This window comes from Carcharhinus amblyrhynchos, chromosome 6 (assembly GCF_965287045.1).
Source record: "Carcharhinus amblyrhynchos chromosome 6, sCarAmb.v2.hapA, whole genome shotgun sequence".
Classification (NCBI taxonomy): domain Eukaryota; kingdom Metazoa; phylum Chordata; class Chondrichthyes; order Carcharhiniformes; family Carcharhinidae; genus Carcharhinus; species Carcharhinus amblyrhynchos.
The window spans coordinates 106776151-106794403 of record NC_137329.1 but is presented as its reverse complement, the minus strand read 5'-3'; the positions used below and the strand labels follow the sequence as shown (position 1 = coordinate 106794403).

Sequence of the window (18253 nt, the reverse complement as noted above, 5' to 3'; positions counted from 1 at the left end):
GTGTGTGTGTGTTTAATCGTTTAAACGATTCCGCAATACGGTTCTAACTAAGATTGATCTGGATTTTGGAGTGTTTGGGACTGAAATCAACAAATTGCTTGTACAAAAATTTGGAGCAGTATTTGTGTATATATGCATATGTTGTGTGTGTGTGTGTGTGTGTGTGTGCCTATTTTCGATCTGATCTGATCTGGGTTGAAAGAATAAGGAGATACAGACACCCCGTGCCCTTTGTACAGCGATTAGCAGCTCCCAGAGCTGGCTCTGTATAATAGCAGCAGATTGCAATGGGGATAGACAGAGAGGGGAAAAGGCACCTAAACTGCAATTCGGCCACCTATACGGTTCATTCTGCCCTCGGCGTTGCTGCATTTCTAACTATCTGTGTGTGAATGTTAAAACTTAGTGAAGGCACCCTCGCCCCTGGGACATGTGTGTTGATCTGACGGTGTGTATTTAAATAACCTGCTGGAGTTCAGCCATTCAGAGGAGGCTTTGTTACGGAGTGCCCCAGTCTGGGGGACACGTGAGCTCTCTTGGCTGTGGCTTACTTTCCCCCAGTGTTGGTGAATTCGTAATGTTTTATCTGGCTCTCGTCCGAACTGATCGCTAGTTCTCTTCGTCCTGCCTCTTCCCCCCCTTCCTTCTCCTCCTCCCCCTTTTTTTTCTCTCTTTTTCAACCCCACCTTCCCCCTTCCCCTCTCCACCACCCTTCTTTACCCAGCCACGGGGAAAGGTGTTTAATTTTTTTTGGGGGGGAGGGTTAACCCATTTTATCAGTGGGCTGGAGAGGAATAACAGCCCCAATAAACTATCTCGTTCACTGAAACTCCTCTGTACTCTGCTTGCTTGCTCTGTCCTCTCTCCCTTCTCTTGGTTTACATGAAGCACGGTCATTATTTTTTAAACCTTGGCAGTAAACTGCAGTGCCCCGGTTGCAGTCCCGGCAAATTAGAGTTTGACTGTGTCCACATCTTAACTCTCCTTTTAAAATTACAACAACAGAAGGGTACTTAAAAGAACAAAAAAAAGAACGTTGCCCTCTGCAAGAATTTGTACCTTTTTGCAGCATCCTGCAAATTTGTTGCCCTAGTTTCTTAACCCCCCCCCCCAACCACTCACCATCCCATTCCCTCCTCCATTTCTCCTCCACCCCCTCCTCCTCTTGCCTCCTCCTCATCATATCCAACACCAGGACGTCCGGTGTTTCTGCTTCTTGTGTTAACCTGTCGGAGTGAGAGTGAGAGAGAGAGAGAGCCAGAGTGTCAGAAGCCACAATGAGCACAAGAGGCGAAGGACCGAGTCAGTCCTCGGCTCTCCCAGAACAACCTGCAGAGACACCGCAGAAGAGAGGTCGGGGAAGACCCAAGAAACAGCAGCAAGTCAGTATAATTGGGAAAAGGGGGGGGGGAATGGATGGAGGGAGGGGGTTGAAGAAAAGTTGTCTTTTTAAAAAGAAGAAATACTGAATGGGGAATGCAGGATGGGAAGAAGGAATGTCTTGGCGAGCTCTTGGAAGCTGCCATCCTCTCTTGGTATTCTCTCCCTCTCACCACCCCCCCCCCCCGCTTTAGTTCAGTTTTTAACACATGCTGAAAGTGCTGTTGTTATCTACCAGCACTTTAAGTGGATGTGTTTAATGTGGGGTTAGGAAACGCTCTCAAACAATGACCTCTGGCTGACTGTAACGTTAAATCTGTCTGCCAGCGATATCAATAATAAAAAAAAGCCAAAGTGCCAATAATAATATAACACCCTGAATGAGGCTTGGTTTACCGCGGTTACCTGTTGCACACTCGTGCCTTCATTTGGAACTCTCTGCATTGGCGGCTGTTTAGAGGTTTTTTTTGTTGTACTTCACCCATTTAAAAAAAATCCGAAAATCCCGCCTAATTTGATGTCTTGTGGGACACACACACATTCGCCCTCTACGTGGCCGCCACAAAGGTTTCTTTCCCCATGCTTTTGCAGCAAGTATTTCCTAATTTTAACGTTGCCGCACTGCTCCCGCGGTGGAAATTGTACAAGATTACCGTCTGTCCCCTTTCCAAGCACTTTCAGGACCCTACTTAATGGACCTTATTTAATGCAAATGCATTATTTCCAAATTGCCCATAACAAGAGAGGGGCGCTTATTTGTTTTTAAATCATTTGGGTATACAGTCTCTACTATTTACTTATATACCATTCTACAAAGTTAAGTAACAGCTTTTGTGCTCGCTCCGAATTGCCTAAATGTGACCCCCCCGCTCCCTCCCCACCACCACCACATTTTGGCCCTTATTTCCAGTGTTGGTTGCTTTATATAATAAGCAGGACGTCCTGTAAGGATCGGCTGCTCTATAATGTGCTGTGTGCCCGGATCATGAAGCTGTGAAGGCTGTGGTTTATTTAAGAAGCAAACAAATGCCTGCACAGACTTTTCCTTCCGTTTGGATTTGACACGTTCTCCTTTTATTAAATGTCTCCGAGCTGTTGGTGGGGAAAAATAAAGTTGCTTTTACTAAGCCCCACAAGTATGCAACATTACTCTCTATGCTCAGAGTGTTATGAGGAATCAAGCTGCTTCAAGATATAGATAGTAAAGATCTGACCCCCACCCTCCCCTCAACTATATTAAAGTTTTTCATTGGAGCTATTAGTTGGAAATTTGGATATCCCGGGTTGCCTATTGACTGGAGAGTTTCCAGAACTTCTTCAACACTGTTGGTTTGGTACATGGTCACTTCACATCATTGCTAAGTAACTTGCAGCATCAGAGTATTTGGAATATGGTGCAATGTAAACTAAAATCAGTTATTTTTTTCTTGCACACCTTTAAAACATCAATTTTGCCTTATTTGGTTAAGTCCAGTTACATATTCTATGCAGGCCATATTCTATTTTGCCAATAAAACATTCAGACTACTTTTCTATTAAATAACAATTGTTAGTGTAAAGATTCATACTCTCACAACAGTGATTTAAGAAAGTGAATAACGTTTTGGGAATACAAATGTATACAAAACTTAAACTATGGGTTCCCACTAAGTGTAACCCAATAATGTAATATTTAACTTGGTATTTTCCATAATTAAAACGTTATGGGTAAACAAATCCCAGCAAAGAGTAGATTGCTACCAAATACCAGTTTTCTATGTTGAGCTTAAAATTAATGTCTTGAAGCCTAGAGTTTCTTGGGTCTGTGTTTAACTGGCCACTGTTCCGTATTAAATTATAGGAACCGACTGGACCACCTACGCCTAAACGACCTCGGGGAAGACCTAAAGGAAGCAAAAACAAGGGTCCCTCTAAAGCAGCTCAAAAGGTGAGATTAACTTGGAAACATTTTCTGAACATTAACCACACTTAGAAGACTAGCTTACAAATGAGTTCAATCATTCATCAGAATCCAGTTTACAAATGAGTCCCATCATTCATCCCGATTATCAGAGGATTTACACCATTTTGGTAATTTGTGCTGCCTGAATCACATTTCCTGCAGTTTGCTGTGTCAGAGTGGAGTCCAAGTTTAAAGTAAGAGAGACCGTGACCGCTTCCCATAGGAAGGATCGTTTTCTGTTTCAGCTTTGAGGAAGTGGAGTACCCTGGAAAAGGGGAAACGTTTCTTTTGTTATACCTTATCATTCAGACCTGTCCAGTGTGCTGCACAGAATTTCAACGTTTCATGATAACATCATTTATTCCTTCTGAAGAAATGTCTGATTCATAGCTGCAAGAATTAGCTTGACCTGTACTTTTGTCTACTATAAATTCAATAGTATGTTGAGTTGTTGAAATATCAAATGCCAATAAGTAATATTTTATGGCTTCTGCGCATTTACATTTGGCAATACTTTAGATATTGGGCATCACTAGGTAAGGAAACTGTGAACAATTATTAATATTCAAGAATGCATTTTTTAAAAAAAGTGTAATTCTATTTTTATCCATTTAAAATAAGTTCTAAAAATCCATATGGTTCATGTTGACTGTAATGGTTCTATTGCACCTGGTTCTTAACCAATGTTAGTTTTTGAAGTAACAAAAATGCTACAATTAAATGCAATTTATGGACATGAAGAAGAAAAATCTACAATAGAAGAGATTTGAGCAGAGGTACTAAAATTAATCACATGCTTTTCCAAAATAGGTTTTGTTGAGGCAATTATAAGGATATGGATATCTCATTAAATATTAGTGCGAAGAAACTAACAAAGTTGAGACATGATGTGTATTTTTTTTGCTTGAAAATAATATACAAATCTCTTAATTCGCTATATCTCTCTCAACTGTACTTGCTGTTCGGCTAATTCTTCCTAATATTGTTTCCATTGATGTTTTGGTTTGATTTATTATTGTCACATGTATTAGTACAGTAAAAAGTATTGTTTCTTACGGGCTACACTGACAAAGCATTCTGTACATGAAGAAAGAAAGAGGAGAGCGCAGAATGTAGTTTTACAGTCATAGCTAGGGTGTAGAAAAAGATCAATTTAATGCAAGGTCATGCGATATTTATCAATGCTCCCAAGAAGTGAGGAGGCCTGGTCGGTTTTTCTAATTGAACCTACTCTTGAAAACCTTGTTTGTAACTGAAATGGATAGGGAGCAACCAAAATATGGTGTTGACCTATAATTTTAATTGGAAAGAAAAGATGGTAGCTCAGTGCTCCCTTTTATACATTTCCCAATCCCCAATAAAATGGAAGCCAAAGGAAAAACTTCAGAAATCACATTTTTGAAGCTGTTGTGTCCAACAGGCATAGGTAAGAAATCTGCACTTATTTGGCGATTGCTAATACAAAACACAATAAGAATAGTTCCTTAATTGAACTCAATGTAACAGAGTAGTTTCTGCAGATTTATGAATACACCAACCACCGCACTGATTTATTTTTGTGTGGTCAGCTTAATAGTTAAAAGCAAAAATTGAATAATTGAGTTCAATTCTTGTCCTGGGAGAAATTGATGGTAGGCATGAGGTGGAGATTTCCAATATCCTGGAAGAAATTGTGATTGATTTTTAACCTTGGATTAGAGGTTTAGAACCTGCGCATTTTTCGGAATTAAATCTAGACAGACACAACTATTTTTGTTAGATAATGACTTTTAAAAATGATACAACTTTTAGTACCAATAAAATAAACAGCAGAGTTCAGCACTTCCAAGTTTAAATTTATTTATTAGTGTCACAAGTAGCCTTATATTAACACTGCAATGAAGTTACTGTGAAAATCCCCTGGTCACCACACTCCAGTGCCTGTTCGGGTACGCTGAGGGAGAATTTAGCGAGGCCAATGCCCCTAACCAGCATGTTTTTCGGACTGTGGGAGGAAACAGGAGCACCTGGAGGAAACCCACCAGGAGAACGTGCAGACTCAGCACAGACAGTGACCCAAGCCAGAAATCGAATCTGGGTCCCTAGCGCTGTGAGGCTAACCACTGTACTACCATGCCGCCTTCTTTAATGCAGCACTTCAAACTGAAATAGGGAAGATTTTGTCCCATAGTGCTTTCAGAGTCCATTTAATTTCTAAAACACCACATTTAATACATGCAGTTCTACAATTTATGAAGTAACGTACTATTCTGACCACGTTGGTAAAATGTAAATGCATGTACTGCTGTGTTAATGTTACATAATCTCTGGCAAAAGCTAACTGTCCTGTACACCATCAATTACTCCCCCAACCTGAACCTTTGACACTGTCTACCTTCATGTCTAGCTGTATCAGTTTGAAAGACGGATACCTTTTCCAGAGTTTATATATTGTTACATTTAAATTATTACTTAACAAAGGCTAGATTCCTAAGGTACACCTAATATCCATTAAATTATTTAAACAGGCCTTGTCTTGTTAATTGCCTTCAACTGCACAGGTTTCATTTCCTTTGTGCTCAGCGTAGCAATGTACAAAGGTACAGCTCAAAGCTCCACCTTTCTTGGTTCGGATCCCACATCAATTGTCTCCTTGTTTCAAGTACTTTAATAACCCTGGAGTTCAGGTGACTTGCAAATCCACACGTTAATTGTTAACTGTTAGAGTTGAGACTTCCTTAGAAGATCCATTTAGTTTTAGACATCGTCGGCTGGACTGTGAAAATTAATCACTCTGCTGAATTTTATCAGATTAATCTACTGCCTGTACAAATGGCAATTTGGGGCCAGTGACCTTTGTCCTTTTTAATTTAAAACGTAAAATTACTTCTGAGCAATTTACTCAATTGCGTAGTAAAAGATGTGGATTGTAATTTCTCCTGGCTCTCTGTGATCAACAATACAACAGATGAGTAGTGTATATGAATAAAGGACCTAGTGCTCCTTGTACAGGAGGGGGTAGGTGGGGGTCACGTAGTTGCCACTATCTCAAAATAGCCCCAAACTAGATTAAATTTAGGGAATGAGTTGTCATGCAGTTTCTCTTCCTTTCGCTGGAGTCTGAAATGATTCAGTGGCCTGATCAATTAATAAGGTCACTTGTTGAGGATCATGAGGTTGAATTGTGAGCATACCGTAAGAGTAACAAAATAATCTATTTTATGCTCACAATTAAGGCATGTGGATGTGTGTATTAAAGTTGTAAGAGTCGTCTTTAATGCAGTACTTAAAATGTGGCACTAATATTTCTTTTTCCCCAATTCCTTTGTTAGAAAGCTGAGCCAACTGGCGAGAAGCGACCCAGGGGTAGACCTAGAAAATGGGTAAGTGCCATTTTTTTCTTGCGTTCGTATCCTTTTCAATCTTATTCCACTCCCCGTCCCACCTGGTTATGCAGGCGTTGATTTCTTGCTCCATGTGTGGCCCCCTATGTGTTCCCAGCTCAACTGTCCATTTTTCATGTACGAGTTGCTGTGTGGGTTGGACACACATTTTCCCTGGAGATGCATCACAACTGAGCTCAGTCATGTCCTTGCCAAACATCGCCACATGTGTATTTTCAGCTGAGATGGCGGAATATTAATCAGGAGTGGGGACCGTGGGTGTTTGTTCTGGATTAGGGAAGGGGGAAATGAGGAAAAGGGCAGCGCCCGTATTGATGGTCCAGTTAAGATCAGTTGACCTGATACAGGGTCGGGACTGAGGCTGCCACCTACTTGGTTTGCATGGTTCACCTACCTCTGGTCTTAAGTTTCAAAAATCAAGACCAAAAATGTTTCCTTTAGAGAAAGAAGATTTAAGGCCACGTTAATTTGGGAAGTCAAAATAATGTAACCTCCATTTCTGCATAGGTACCAGTTCTAAAAGAAAACAAGAGTCTGTTTTTCAGTATTCTCCGAGCTAATAGGTAATGTTGTTGATACTGTGTTGGGCACTTCCTTCACTAAAGGGCTCAATAATTATTTGGTCACGAAAAGGGTTGAAGGTATATGGGTAAGTAAGAGTCATACACTGAGAAAAGCCAGTTCCTGTGCTGCCGGGTTGGCCAAAGTGTCGTTTGTAGAAAGCAATGAAACAAAAAATGAACAAAATGGCATACAAGATTACACAGCTAATCTTCAGCTTTCCGAGGGTTGATAATGGGGAATGGAGGAATCCTTCCTCATGAGGGAGATGGGAGTGCAGTGGACTGGAGGAACACTTATCCATGAGGGGATGGAGAGGAGGAACCCTTCCTCATAAGGGGCAGATCAGAGTACAGTGGAGGAACCCTTCCTCACGAGATGAAGTGAGCTTGGGATATTCAGTGTTGAAGCTGATGTTTGTTCGGTTTGAATAACTAGCCGTTCATGCATAGCTGATAAATTCTTTCATTCATGTTTGTGTTTAACTGTAATCAATTTGTATGTGGAAAGGTTTTGCAACTCCAGCAAAAAAATATTAATTTTGAACTTTGTTATGGTGGATAAAAATTTGCTAATGAAAGAAATCACTGCAGAGGTACAAAGTTTCTATCATATCATATTCTATTATTATGGCAGTACGATGGCACAGTGGTTAGCACTGCTGCCTCGTAGCACCAGGATTCAGGTTCAATTCCAGTCACTGTTTGTGTGCGGAGTCTGCACGTTCTCCTCATGTCTGTGTGGGTTTCCTCTGGGTGCTCCTGTTTCCTCCCAAGCTCCAAAGATGTGTGGGGTTAGGTTGATTGGCTATGCTAAATTGTCCCTTAGTGTCAGGGGGATGAGCAGTGTAAATGTGTAGGATTACGGGGATAGTGCCTGGGTAGGATTGCTGTTGCTGCAGGCTTGATGGACTGAATGGCCGCCTTCTCAACTCTCGGGATTCAATGGTTCCACCATGTTGTTATTGAAATAATTTATTCCTTTAATTCAGGCACCCTCTGTCACTAATATAAGGAAGATTGTATTGTGTGTAATGGTTGCATTTAAAGAGCTCAAATGGTGTCCAGTTTACAGCACATGAACAGGCCATTTGATCCAGCTAGTCCATGCTGATGTCCATCCTCTGTCACAAGAATCCTCCACCCCTCTTCATCTATACTGATCAGCATAATCTCCTATTTCCTTTCTCCCTTGTGTGTTTATCTAGCTTTCCCTTAAACGCATCAGTATGATTCAGCTAAACTGTTCCTCGTGGTAGTGAGCTCCTTGTTGCACATTCGCAGCACTCTCTGGCTAAAGAATTTCCTCTTGAATTCCGTTTCAGATTTATTGATGATATTATATTTATGGCCTTTAGTTTTTGAAGCGCTCCCACAAGGGGAGCCAGTTCCTCTGTGCCTAGCTGTTCAAACCCTTTCACAAGACCTCCAACAGGTCACCTCCCAGTCAAGAGCTCAGCCTGTTCAGTCTTTCCTGAGAGGTATTATTCCTGTGTCATTATTGTAAATCTTCTTTTGAAAACACTCCACTGTCTCAATATCCTTCTCGTAACGTGAAGACCAGAACCAGCAACTGATTGTATTTCAGTTGGGAATTCTGTTCCGTTTGTCATACTGAGTGCATTTGGTCTTTTTTTTGCCAAATTCATTTTTTAACATCTTCAATCCATCACATTGTTATTTCCACCTTGCCTTCGATCAATGAAGTGTGGACCATGGACTCCATGCCAACCATTAATGTTGCTCTATACTCGCCAATCAAGTTGGCACAGTTTCTTTACCAAGATTGACCTCGTCCTAAGATACCCTAGCTGAATGCTAGTCAGTTGGATCTTGAAGGTATTTAAGTTTCAATGAAAGTTGAGGCTAGGTTTTTTAAATTACTAATTCATGGGATGTGGACATCGCTGGCAAGATCAGCATTTGCTGCCCATCCCTAATTGCCCTTGACAGCATTTAAGTCAATCACGTTCCTGTGAATCTGGAGTCACGTGTGGGCCAGATCAGATAAGGACAGCAGATTTCCTTGCTGTTAGGATCTCCATTTTGTTAGGATCAGCTAGTAAAGTTGCCAATATTAACAAATACTAAGTGATTTGTAAGAAATTGATTTCTTTCATTTATCCTTGGTCGTTGTGAGATAAAGGAACCTCTCACTGTTTGTTCCTGCCATTCATTTCTTGCTATGCTTTTCCCATTATCTTCTCGCAATATGGTTTCTAAACTTAAAAGAAAAGCTCCAACAGTTGCATTTGTATCTCTTCTGTCAGTCTTGATCGTTTAAAAGAATCTCAGCTCACAGTTTAAAGTGCTGTCAGTTCATTTGTCAGAATTACAACTCCATATAAAAATAAAGCTTAATTTAGCGACAGCTTCATATTATTTGTGCATGTGTAGCAGGTTCCCAGTGTGACTCAACACCCCTTTAACACCTAAACTATGCATTTTCCAAGATGTCAACAATTTTGCGGCACATGTGAATTATCGGAGCTCAGCTATAAGTTCAAGGAAGCAAAAAATTAAGCAGGAGTTTCGAGTGTAGTGCATAATGACAAACTTTCAGTTTTGACCAGTATGAGACAGGGGAACAGAAACCTGGATTGGTCGATCAGAGCTCTGCAGATAACTCAGCACTGGGATAAAAGGGCCTCAGCCATTCAGGATAGAAGAATTGGTAAAGGTTTCCATTCCTGATATCTACTGAATCTACTCGAAATGGGCATAAAGTTGGAGATGAAGACCGGGATGGGCTCAGTTGTGATGTCCTTGCAGTTACTTTGTTCTTGTTAATATTCGAAGACTAGCCATTTGATAACATCAGAGGGTTCTGTTTCTTTTCCGTGGAGCTGTACTCTTGTCAGGAATTTCTGGTTCAGAGAAGGATGAATTGTAGAAACCCTATAGTGTAGAAGGAGGCCATTTGACTCATTGAGCCTGCACCGACAACAATCCCACCCAAGCCCTATCCCCGTAACCCCATGTATTTACCCTGTTAATCCTCCTGATGCTAAGGGGCAATTTGGCATGGCCAATCCACCCAACCTGCACATCTTTGGACTGTGGGAAGAAACCCGGAGGAGACCCACGCAGACTTGTGGAGAATGTACAAACTCCACACAGCCCAGAGGCTGGAACTGAACCCGGGCCTCTGGCGCTGTGAGGCAGCAGTGCCAACCACTGTGCAGCTTAATTAAGTTAGGAGGGGGGAAAATGTCAGAAAAGAAATGATAAATCAAACTATTTGTTCCTTCAGACCTTTCTTTACATAATTGCCTGTTTTGCACAAATTTTTGCTATTCCAGTGGGCCTTTCGAAACATAATAATTATGTGAATGAAGAATGTGCTGGAACAACATAACATTTGCTTATTTGAAATGTCCTTCTAATCACACTTGTTACGACTCTAGTAGTGTGTAACAGTCATGGCAATATAGTTCTCATAAAATATGAATGATTGCTATGGGACCGAGTGTAGATCCTGTGCATTATTAACTTTTAAGTAGGCATTCACTGTTTAGCCAAATCTAACATGCTATGTAGAGCATTATTAGGTTTTATATCTTACATCTGTACTTAGCTTTCAAGTTTGACATTTTTTCTTAATTAATTGATTTGGCCGTTTCCAGTAACTAGATGTTGACTTCACTTGTGTGCTTACAATTATGTAATTTAGGAACATAAGATTAGGGTTAGGCCATTTAGCCCCTCGAGCCTCATCTTGAAAGCGCCATTGTGCATATTGGAGCACCCATCCGATTATAAGGAAATAAGTACTGCTCTGGATGGGTGCTTATCAAACAAATTAAATAACATTGTTACCATAGCCTGAGTTTGAATTCAAAATATGTGAAAGAGATAGGAGTGAAGACAAAACAATTGTACCATTGAAAAAAGCAACAATGTCAATGTGATAAGTGATTTTGACTTGTGTGTTACAAACAGGTAAATTCAATCACAAATTGTAGTACAATACTTGGTAGCTGCACAGATCCTTTTAAAAATCTAAAATAATAGATAATAATCTTCCACTTCCTCAACTTGAAGAGAAAATGTGCTCCAGGAAAGAAAACATTTTCTTCAATGTACAGTGATTATGATGATGACATAAATGTGGGTGGCACGGTGGCACAGTGGTTAACACTGCTGCCTCACAGCATCAGGGACCTCGGTTCAATTCCCGGCTTGGGTCACTGTGCAGAATCTGCACGTTGTCTGCGTGAGTTTCTTCCGAGTGCTCCGGTTTCTTCCCACAGTCCAATAGATGTGCCGGGTAGATGCCTCAGCCATGCTAAATTCTTCCTCAGTGTGCCCAAACAGGTGCTGGAGTGTGGTGACAAGGGGATTTTCACAGTAACTTCACTGCAGTGTTAATGTAAGCCTACTTGTGACACTAAATAAACTTAAACATAAATGCATTGTATTGTCAAGCAGTAATTGTTACAGGGCAGTGCCATCCAGTGCAATAGCCACGTATAGCTAAATTGAAATCCAGTTGTGGCTAATTGCATTTCTGATTCTTTAAATTGAAAAGATTAATTAATGGACAGTGCATTTGGGGATGGTGATTTCAATGCGCATCCACCCATGATGTTTGCGTGTTCACATTTCTGTGTGTTGGTAAAATGCAAAGTAGTGTATTTTTGCTCATTGAATGCTTTAGTTCCAGAATGAATGGTAATGTATTTGTTAAGTAGACCCTTGTAAGGTATGTTTACCTATATCATGAGCAAGGCATTTTCTACTAAAACTACTGACTGTGGCTAACATGATGTCTCCAAGGCCACTCTGTTGCTTGTCCACAGTTTCTGATGAAGAACACTGTTCTATGTCTTACTGGCCATTCCCACAATTTTAGCATTTGTGGATGGATGATTTCAATGATCTGCCGCAGAGATATGCACTGAGCATGATACAACAGCAGCCCAGATCAGGCGTACTGTTTTAAGATTGATCCCTGAACCTACAATTCGAGCTCCCCATTTATGCTGTTATCTTTCATTTTCTCCAAGCCTTTAGACATGTGTTACTGTAAAATTCCTTGATCTAGAATGTGATTTTTTTTTATATTACTGTAGCCCACAGCTGTATTGGAAATATAATTTTGCATCTCAACTGCTCAAAAATTGTTTTCTCATAACTACTGCGCCCAGTTCATTGCTGTGAATGAACTAAGCTGCATCAGGGTATGTTTTGCTATGCTTGTTTTCTTTGAACATTATTTCTCAGTCCCAAGAACTTGCCTCTTTTGTGAATGGAGTTAGCCATTGGCAAGCAAACCAAGCAGAGGCCACAGATGGCAAGCTGCGATGCTGTAATTTCCACATGTGCAAGTCCTATTTTAATAGAACTGTTTGGATGATAAGTGCTGTTGATATGTAACACCCTGAAATAATCATTCTAATCTTTATCATTCAAAACCTAATTACATAATTACTGAGTCACATTTTCTTGATTCCAGAGAACATAGCCCATAAAATAATTAAGAGAATTCATTTTATATTTAACCTGTAACAATTTTTAGTACCTCTTGCCTGTTGTTCTGTGAAATTTTTTTTGACATTAAACAAATCCACCACAAAGATTTCTAGTTAACAGAATGATGTAAAAGATTGGGTTTTATGGTCAAAATGGGGAAAAAAAATGAATGGGAGTTTTTTTATAGCACAGTGGTTAGCACTGCTGTCTCATAGCACAGGGACCTGGGTTCGATTCCCAACTTGGGTCACTGCCTGCCTGCACATTCTCCTCGTGTCTGCATGGGTTTCTGCAGTCCGAAAGACATGCTGGTTAGGTGCATCGGCCATGCTAAATTCTCCCTCAGTGTATCTGAACAGGCGCTGGAGTGTGGCAACTCGAGGATTTTCACAGTAACTTCATTGCAGTGTTAGTGTAAGCCTACTTGTGACATTAATAAATAAACTTCACCAGTTTTTAAAAAGTTCAATATAATAAAAGCTGAAAGTGATTGAAATACTCAGCGGCTCTGGCAGCATCTGTGGAGAGAGAGACGTTTAAATCTTCTGAGTTGAATTTCGAAGTTCAATGGGCAGCAAATTGAACTTTAATTTCTAAGCTAATATTTGGTAACGGTAAGATTATAACAGCATACCGAGTGTTTTTAATGTCTTCATTGAGGTTTTAAATTCCTGTGGCTAAAATCTAATGAGGAATGAATGAATGCCAATGATTGATAACGCTATTGTAAATGTCTTTAATGTTGAATAAATCCAATAAAAGAAATTCTCCATTCTCAGTTGTGGCTCTGTAATATCTCACTTGCCTTGAAGTTAGAAAATCATGAGTTCAAACCCAACTTCAGAAATGAGCTATTTCTTAAATGTTTTTTTGCCAACACGCATATGGAGAATAGTTGCCTATAGCTGTTTCAGGCTCTGAAACTCTGTATCAATTCTCCTGCAATGTGTCTTTTTCAAGAAAAATAAGGGTGCAACTTAACTTCAAAAGGATGTGAAGCAGGTGGTTGCTTTTTGTCCACACAATCTGATTTTTTTTTTCCCCCTTTTCCATTAGCTGGAATTTTGAACTGTGAGAGGGTATGAGAGAGGCTTTCTGAAATCTGCTTCATTTGAAGTCAATAATTAGCATATGTAATGAACACTTCATTGCCATGTCAGAGTTGAGTTTCGCCTCCGTTGACCAGGTACTCATCTGTAAATGTGAAGAGACTGCACCTGAGATTTTTAATTGGTTACCAGTGACTATAGCATGGTAGTATTACCGGCAAGATCCCCAAATTCCAGAACATTAAAATGACTAGGAGGGTCTGGGGTTGCAGCAGAAACAATTCCATGACTGCAATCAAAAGACGAAAGCGGTTTAGAAATGAGATCTGACTGAAAGTTTGTTCCATTTTAGTAACCTGGACATCAGCCAGTGAGGAGTTGGTAGTGCTGTCTTGCTTGTGAAGGATTTCAAACGGAATTAAAAGTCAGTAACAGCAGATAGCAAAGATCGCCCTCACCACCAATTATGCTGCTTTCAACTCCTAGGCCAAAGGAGCCTTCAGACTTATCACCTTCCGTTTAGATATCCTCGCAGCCACTATCCCCCCACTGCTATAAATTTGTCAAAAATCTGTTGGATGTCCTGTTTATGGATAGAAATTTCAGTTTCTGCTGCATTCCTGAATGCCTATCTCCAAGGAAATTATTGACCAAATCTTCTCATTCATAGAATCCCTACAGTACAGAAGGAGGCCATTCAGCCCATCAGGTCTGCACCGACCAAAATCCCACCCAGGCCCTATTCCCAAAAACCCACATATTTACCCTGCTAATCCCCCTGACACAAGGTCAACTTAGCATGGCCATTCAACGTAACACGTACATCTGTGGACTCTGGGGCTAGAGGAAATACGCACAAACACGGGGAGAAAGTGCAAATTCCACCCAGACAGTGACCTAGGCTGGAATTCAGCCCGAATCCCTGGCACTGAGAGACAGCAGTCCTGTCACCGTGTCGCCCTCATTCTGTGTGTCAAGTCCAAAATATTTTCCTGATATCCATCTGTCCAATATTCTTCCCTCGTATAAAACCTCTGAAATGAGTAACTGGTGATTTGTCTCCCAACCGTATTTGAAAATGCTGCTGCATTTGGCGATAAAGGAAATGAATATATGAGGATTTTTGGGAGTTCAGTTGGTCAAGAGCACATTAATCCTCCTAAAGATAGTCCTTACCAAATCTTTACTTCGGACTCCTCATTCCCACTGTCTGAAGTAAAACCTCAGGAACAGCAGTGACTGGCCCTGTCATTTTCAGTGGGCTTTGTTTTAAAGTACAAATGTGGTTCTTAACAAATAATCACTTCAAATCTGGATTGATTCATATGCAAAGTAATTAATGAACAAAGGACAATTTGCCTAAATATGCAAGAATTTGATCTGTAACATTTTAAATGTATAGAAATTCAAAATGAAACACACATTGAAGAATGTGCTTTTGTGTGAGTGAGTAACGGGAGAAGACCTTTGGGAGTTGAGGCGGATGCATGGTTAGGGGAGCATGTTACACTATTGTGGCTACATTTTGACCTGGAAGTGTTTGATAGAGATTTTTGGTAGCAAACAATAGAAAAATGAGTGTCCATTTGTGTTCTTCACCTTGCTGGTCAGAAAAAAGAACTGAGCTGCTATTTTATTTTGGGTAACTAGCTAACTGAGCTTCCAGAGTTCTGTAATAAAACAGATGTACAGAAGCCATCATTATCCCTTTCTTTAATGCCATCATCATGATCTCAAGAGTCCACCACATTTTAATCAAGGACATACAAGGTAGGAGCAGAAGTAGGCCCCTCTAGTCCACTTCACCATTCAATAAGATCATGGCTGATCTGTTTGTTTCAAATTCCACATGTGTTGCTATATAGTACGATTCCAACTTTTTACTTACACTGGCAAATGTAAATTGCAGAATCCCAGTTACCTAATTGTTTGCTTAACGTGGAAACTCTGAATTAGGCATTGAACAGACTCTGAGGATCGGTTTCATGGACCAATGTCCTCTACCTAAAGATTCCTGAAAGACAACCTAGGCCATTTCCTAAGGTTATTACCTACCATAGCTGCTGGGATGCTTACATCTGTGTTATGGTCCCTCTGCTAAATTGGATTGTAACTAGCAGAGCAGTTTTTGGAGGCCTGCAGCCTCAGGATACTTCAATGCCAAATCAGTGACTGCCATCGGCAAGGCATGGTTTCTTTTTGTTTTGTTTTTAAAAACCTTCCCGTGGGCCCAGGAGGAAGAGGAATGACCCTCCCCAGATGCACAGTCCATCTGGGCGTAGCTCCTGGCCTGTGATCCGTTTACATCCCATTCTCCTTCCTACTATCCTTTCTGGGCATAAAATCCTAACGCACAGTAGGAGGCCATTCATCCCAAATGCCTCTTTGGAAGGGTTGTCCAATTTAGTCCCACACCGCAATCCTTTCTCCATAACCCTGCAAATGGATCCTCAACAAGTATAAGTCTAGTGGTCTTCTGCAATTTCCAATGGAATCTGTTTCCGCCACATTTTCTGGGAGTGAGTTCCAACTCTTAATCTTTTACGTGGAAAATAAACATCTCCTAAGTTCCCCGCTAAATCTTTTGCCAGTTATTTTAAGTTTATTTATTTGTGTCACAAGTAGGCTTACGTTAACACTGCAATGAAGTTACTGTGAAAATCCCCAAGTCACCACTCTCCAGCGCCTATATGGGTACACTGAGGGAGAATTTAGTACCTAATCAGCATGCCTTTTGGACTGAGGGAGGAAACCCACGTCGACAGAGGGAGAATGTGCAGACTCCACACAGACAGTGACCCGAGGCTGGAATTTAACCCGGGTCCTTAGTGCTGTGAGGCAGCGGTACTAACCCACTGTGCCACCTTGCTGCCTTAATATTCACTATCTCGTACCTCGTAGCTGTTCACCTATCTGAGTTATCACCATTCCTTTAATTCCAAGGGCTTCTACTTTCAAATATGTCTGTAAGGTGATCTTTTATCAGAGCCTTTGGAAGTCTGACTTGTACTATCTTCATGAGCCTTCTCTCTCTTGCACCCTCAAAGACTTAACTGAGGACAGCTGGCAATGAAGCAGGTAACCTGAAATTGGGTACAGCATTGAGCTGCCTCCGGAGACACGATGGGAACAGCAGTTGACCCACATTAAGTAATGAAACTCAGGCCCGATTTCAAGTAGATTTCGGACTTCCTGAATTATATTTTACGCCCATTCTCATAAGTAAATATCTTAAAAGTAATTCATTGCAACTAATGCTTTGTGATATTTCAAATCAAAAGAATAGCAATGGCAGCTCAGCGGTTAGCACTGCTGTCTCACAGCAGTGAGTTTACTATCAAATAAATCGGTTGGACTGAAATCTGGTGTTGTCAGACTTTTTACTGTGTCTCACAGCGCCAGGGACCTGCATTCAATTCTCGCATTGGGCAACTTGTGTGGAGTTTGCACATTTTTCCTGTGTCTGCGTAGGGACTGCGGGAAGAAGCCAAAGTTTTGTTTTGATGATTGTCACATGTATTAGTATACAGTGAAAAGTATTGTTCCTTGCACGCTATATAGACAAAGCATACCATGCACAGAGAAGGGAAGGAGAGGGTGCAGAATTCAGCGTTACACTCATGGCTAGGGTGTAGAGAAAGATCAACTTAATGAGGTAGGTCGACTCAAAGTCTGATGGCAGCAAGAAAGAAGCTGTTCTTCAGTTGCTTAGTACATGACCTCAGACTTTTGTATCATTTTCCCGATTGAAGAAGGTGGAAGAAAGTATGTCCAGAGTGCGTGGAGTCCTTGATCACGCTGGCTGCTTTTCCAAGGCAGCAGGAACTGCTGGTTGAAGATGGTTGTAAATACCTTGATCTTTTGCACTGATGTATTGGACTCATCTATCATGGGGAATGAGGTTATTTGTAGAGCTTGCTCCCCAATTTGCTGTTTAATTCTCCGGCACCATTTGCAACTGTGAAGCTTTGATCTGATCCATTGGCTATTGGATCACTTGACTCTTGTCCATTGAATGCTACCTCCGCTGTTTTGCATGCATGTAGTCCTGTGTTGTCGTTGTACTAGGTCTGTACCTCACTTTTTGACATGCCGAGTGCTATCTCTCACGTGCTGCCCTACGCTCCTCATTGAACTACTGTTGATCCCTTGCTTGAAATTAATAGAGTGGGAGAGAGGCCAGGGCATGAGGTTTCAAATTGTGTCCAGCTCTGAGCGACTAGATCTGTTCTGAATCTATCCTATTTAGCTGGGTGACAACATTTCACTTATATCTAAGCGATTCTGCGTTGCGACAAATTATGTACCATTGAATCCCTGCAGTGCAGAAGGAGGCCATTCGGCCCATTAAGCCTGCGGTCACAGCAATTCCACTTAGGCCCAGTTCCCAGAATCCCATGCATTTATCATACTATTTCCCTGACACTAAGGGTCCATTTAACATGGCCAATCCATCTAATCTGT

The 18253-nt window shown here is 41.0% G+C and overlaps 1 protein-coding gene across 1 annotated transcript in view; it reads left to right on the top strand.

Annotated features, from left to right (window-relative positions):
- The first annotated feature begins 580 nt into the window (after positions 1–580).
- Positions 581–18253, top strand: part of hmga2 (high mobility group AT-hook 2) — a 139716-nt gene continuing 122043 nt past the window's right edge. Inside the window, exons 1-3 of the mRNA XM_080191728.1 lie at positions 581–1382; positions 3221–3307; positions 6634–6684. Of these exons, the coding sequence (XP_080047854.1) occupies positions 1278–1382; positions 3221–3307; positions 6634–6684 (243 nt within the window). The 5' untranslated portion in view covers positions 581–1277. The remainder of the gene's footprint in view (positions 1383–3220; positions 3308–6633; positions 6685–18253) is intronic.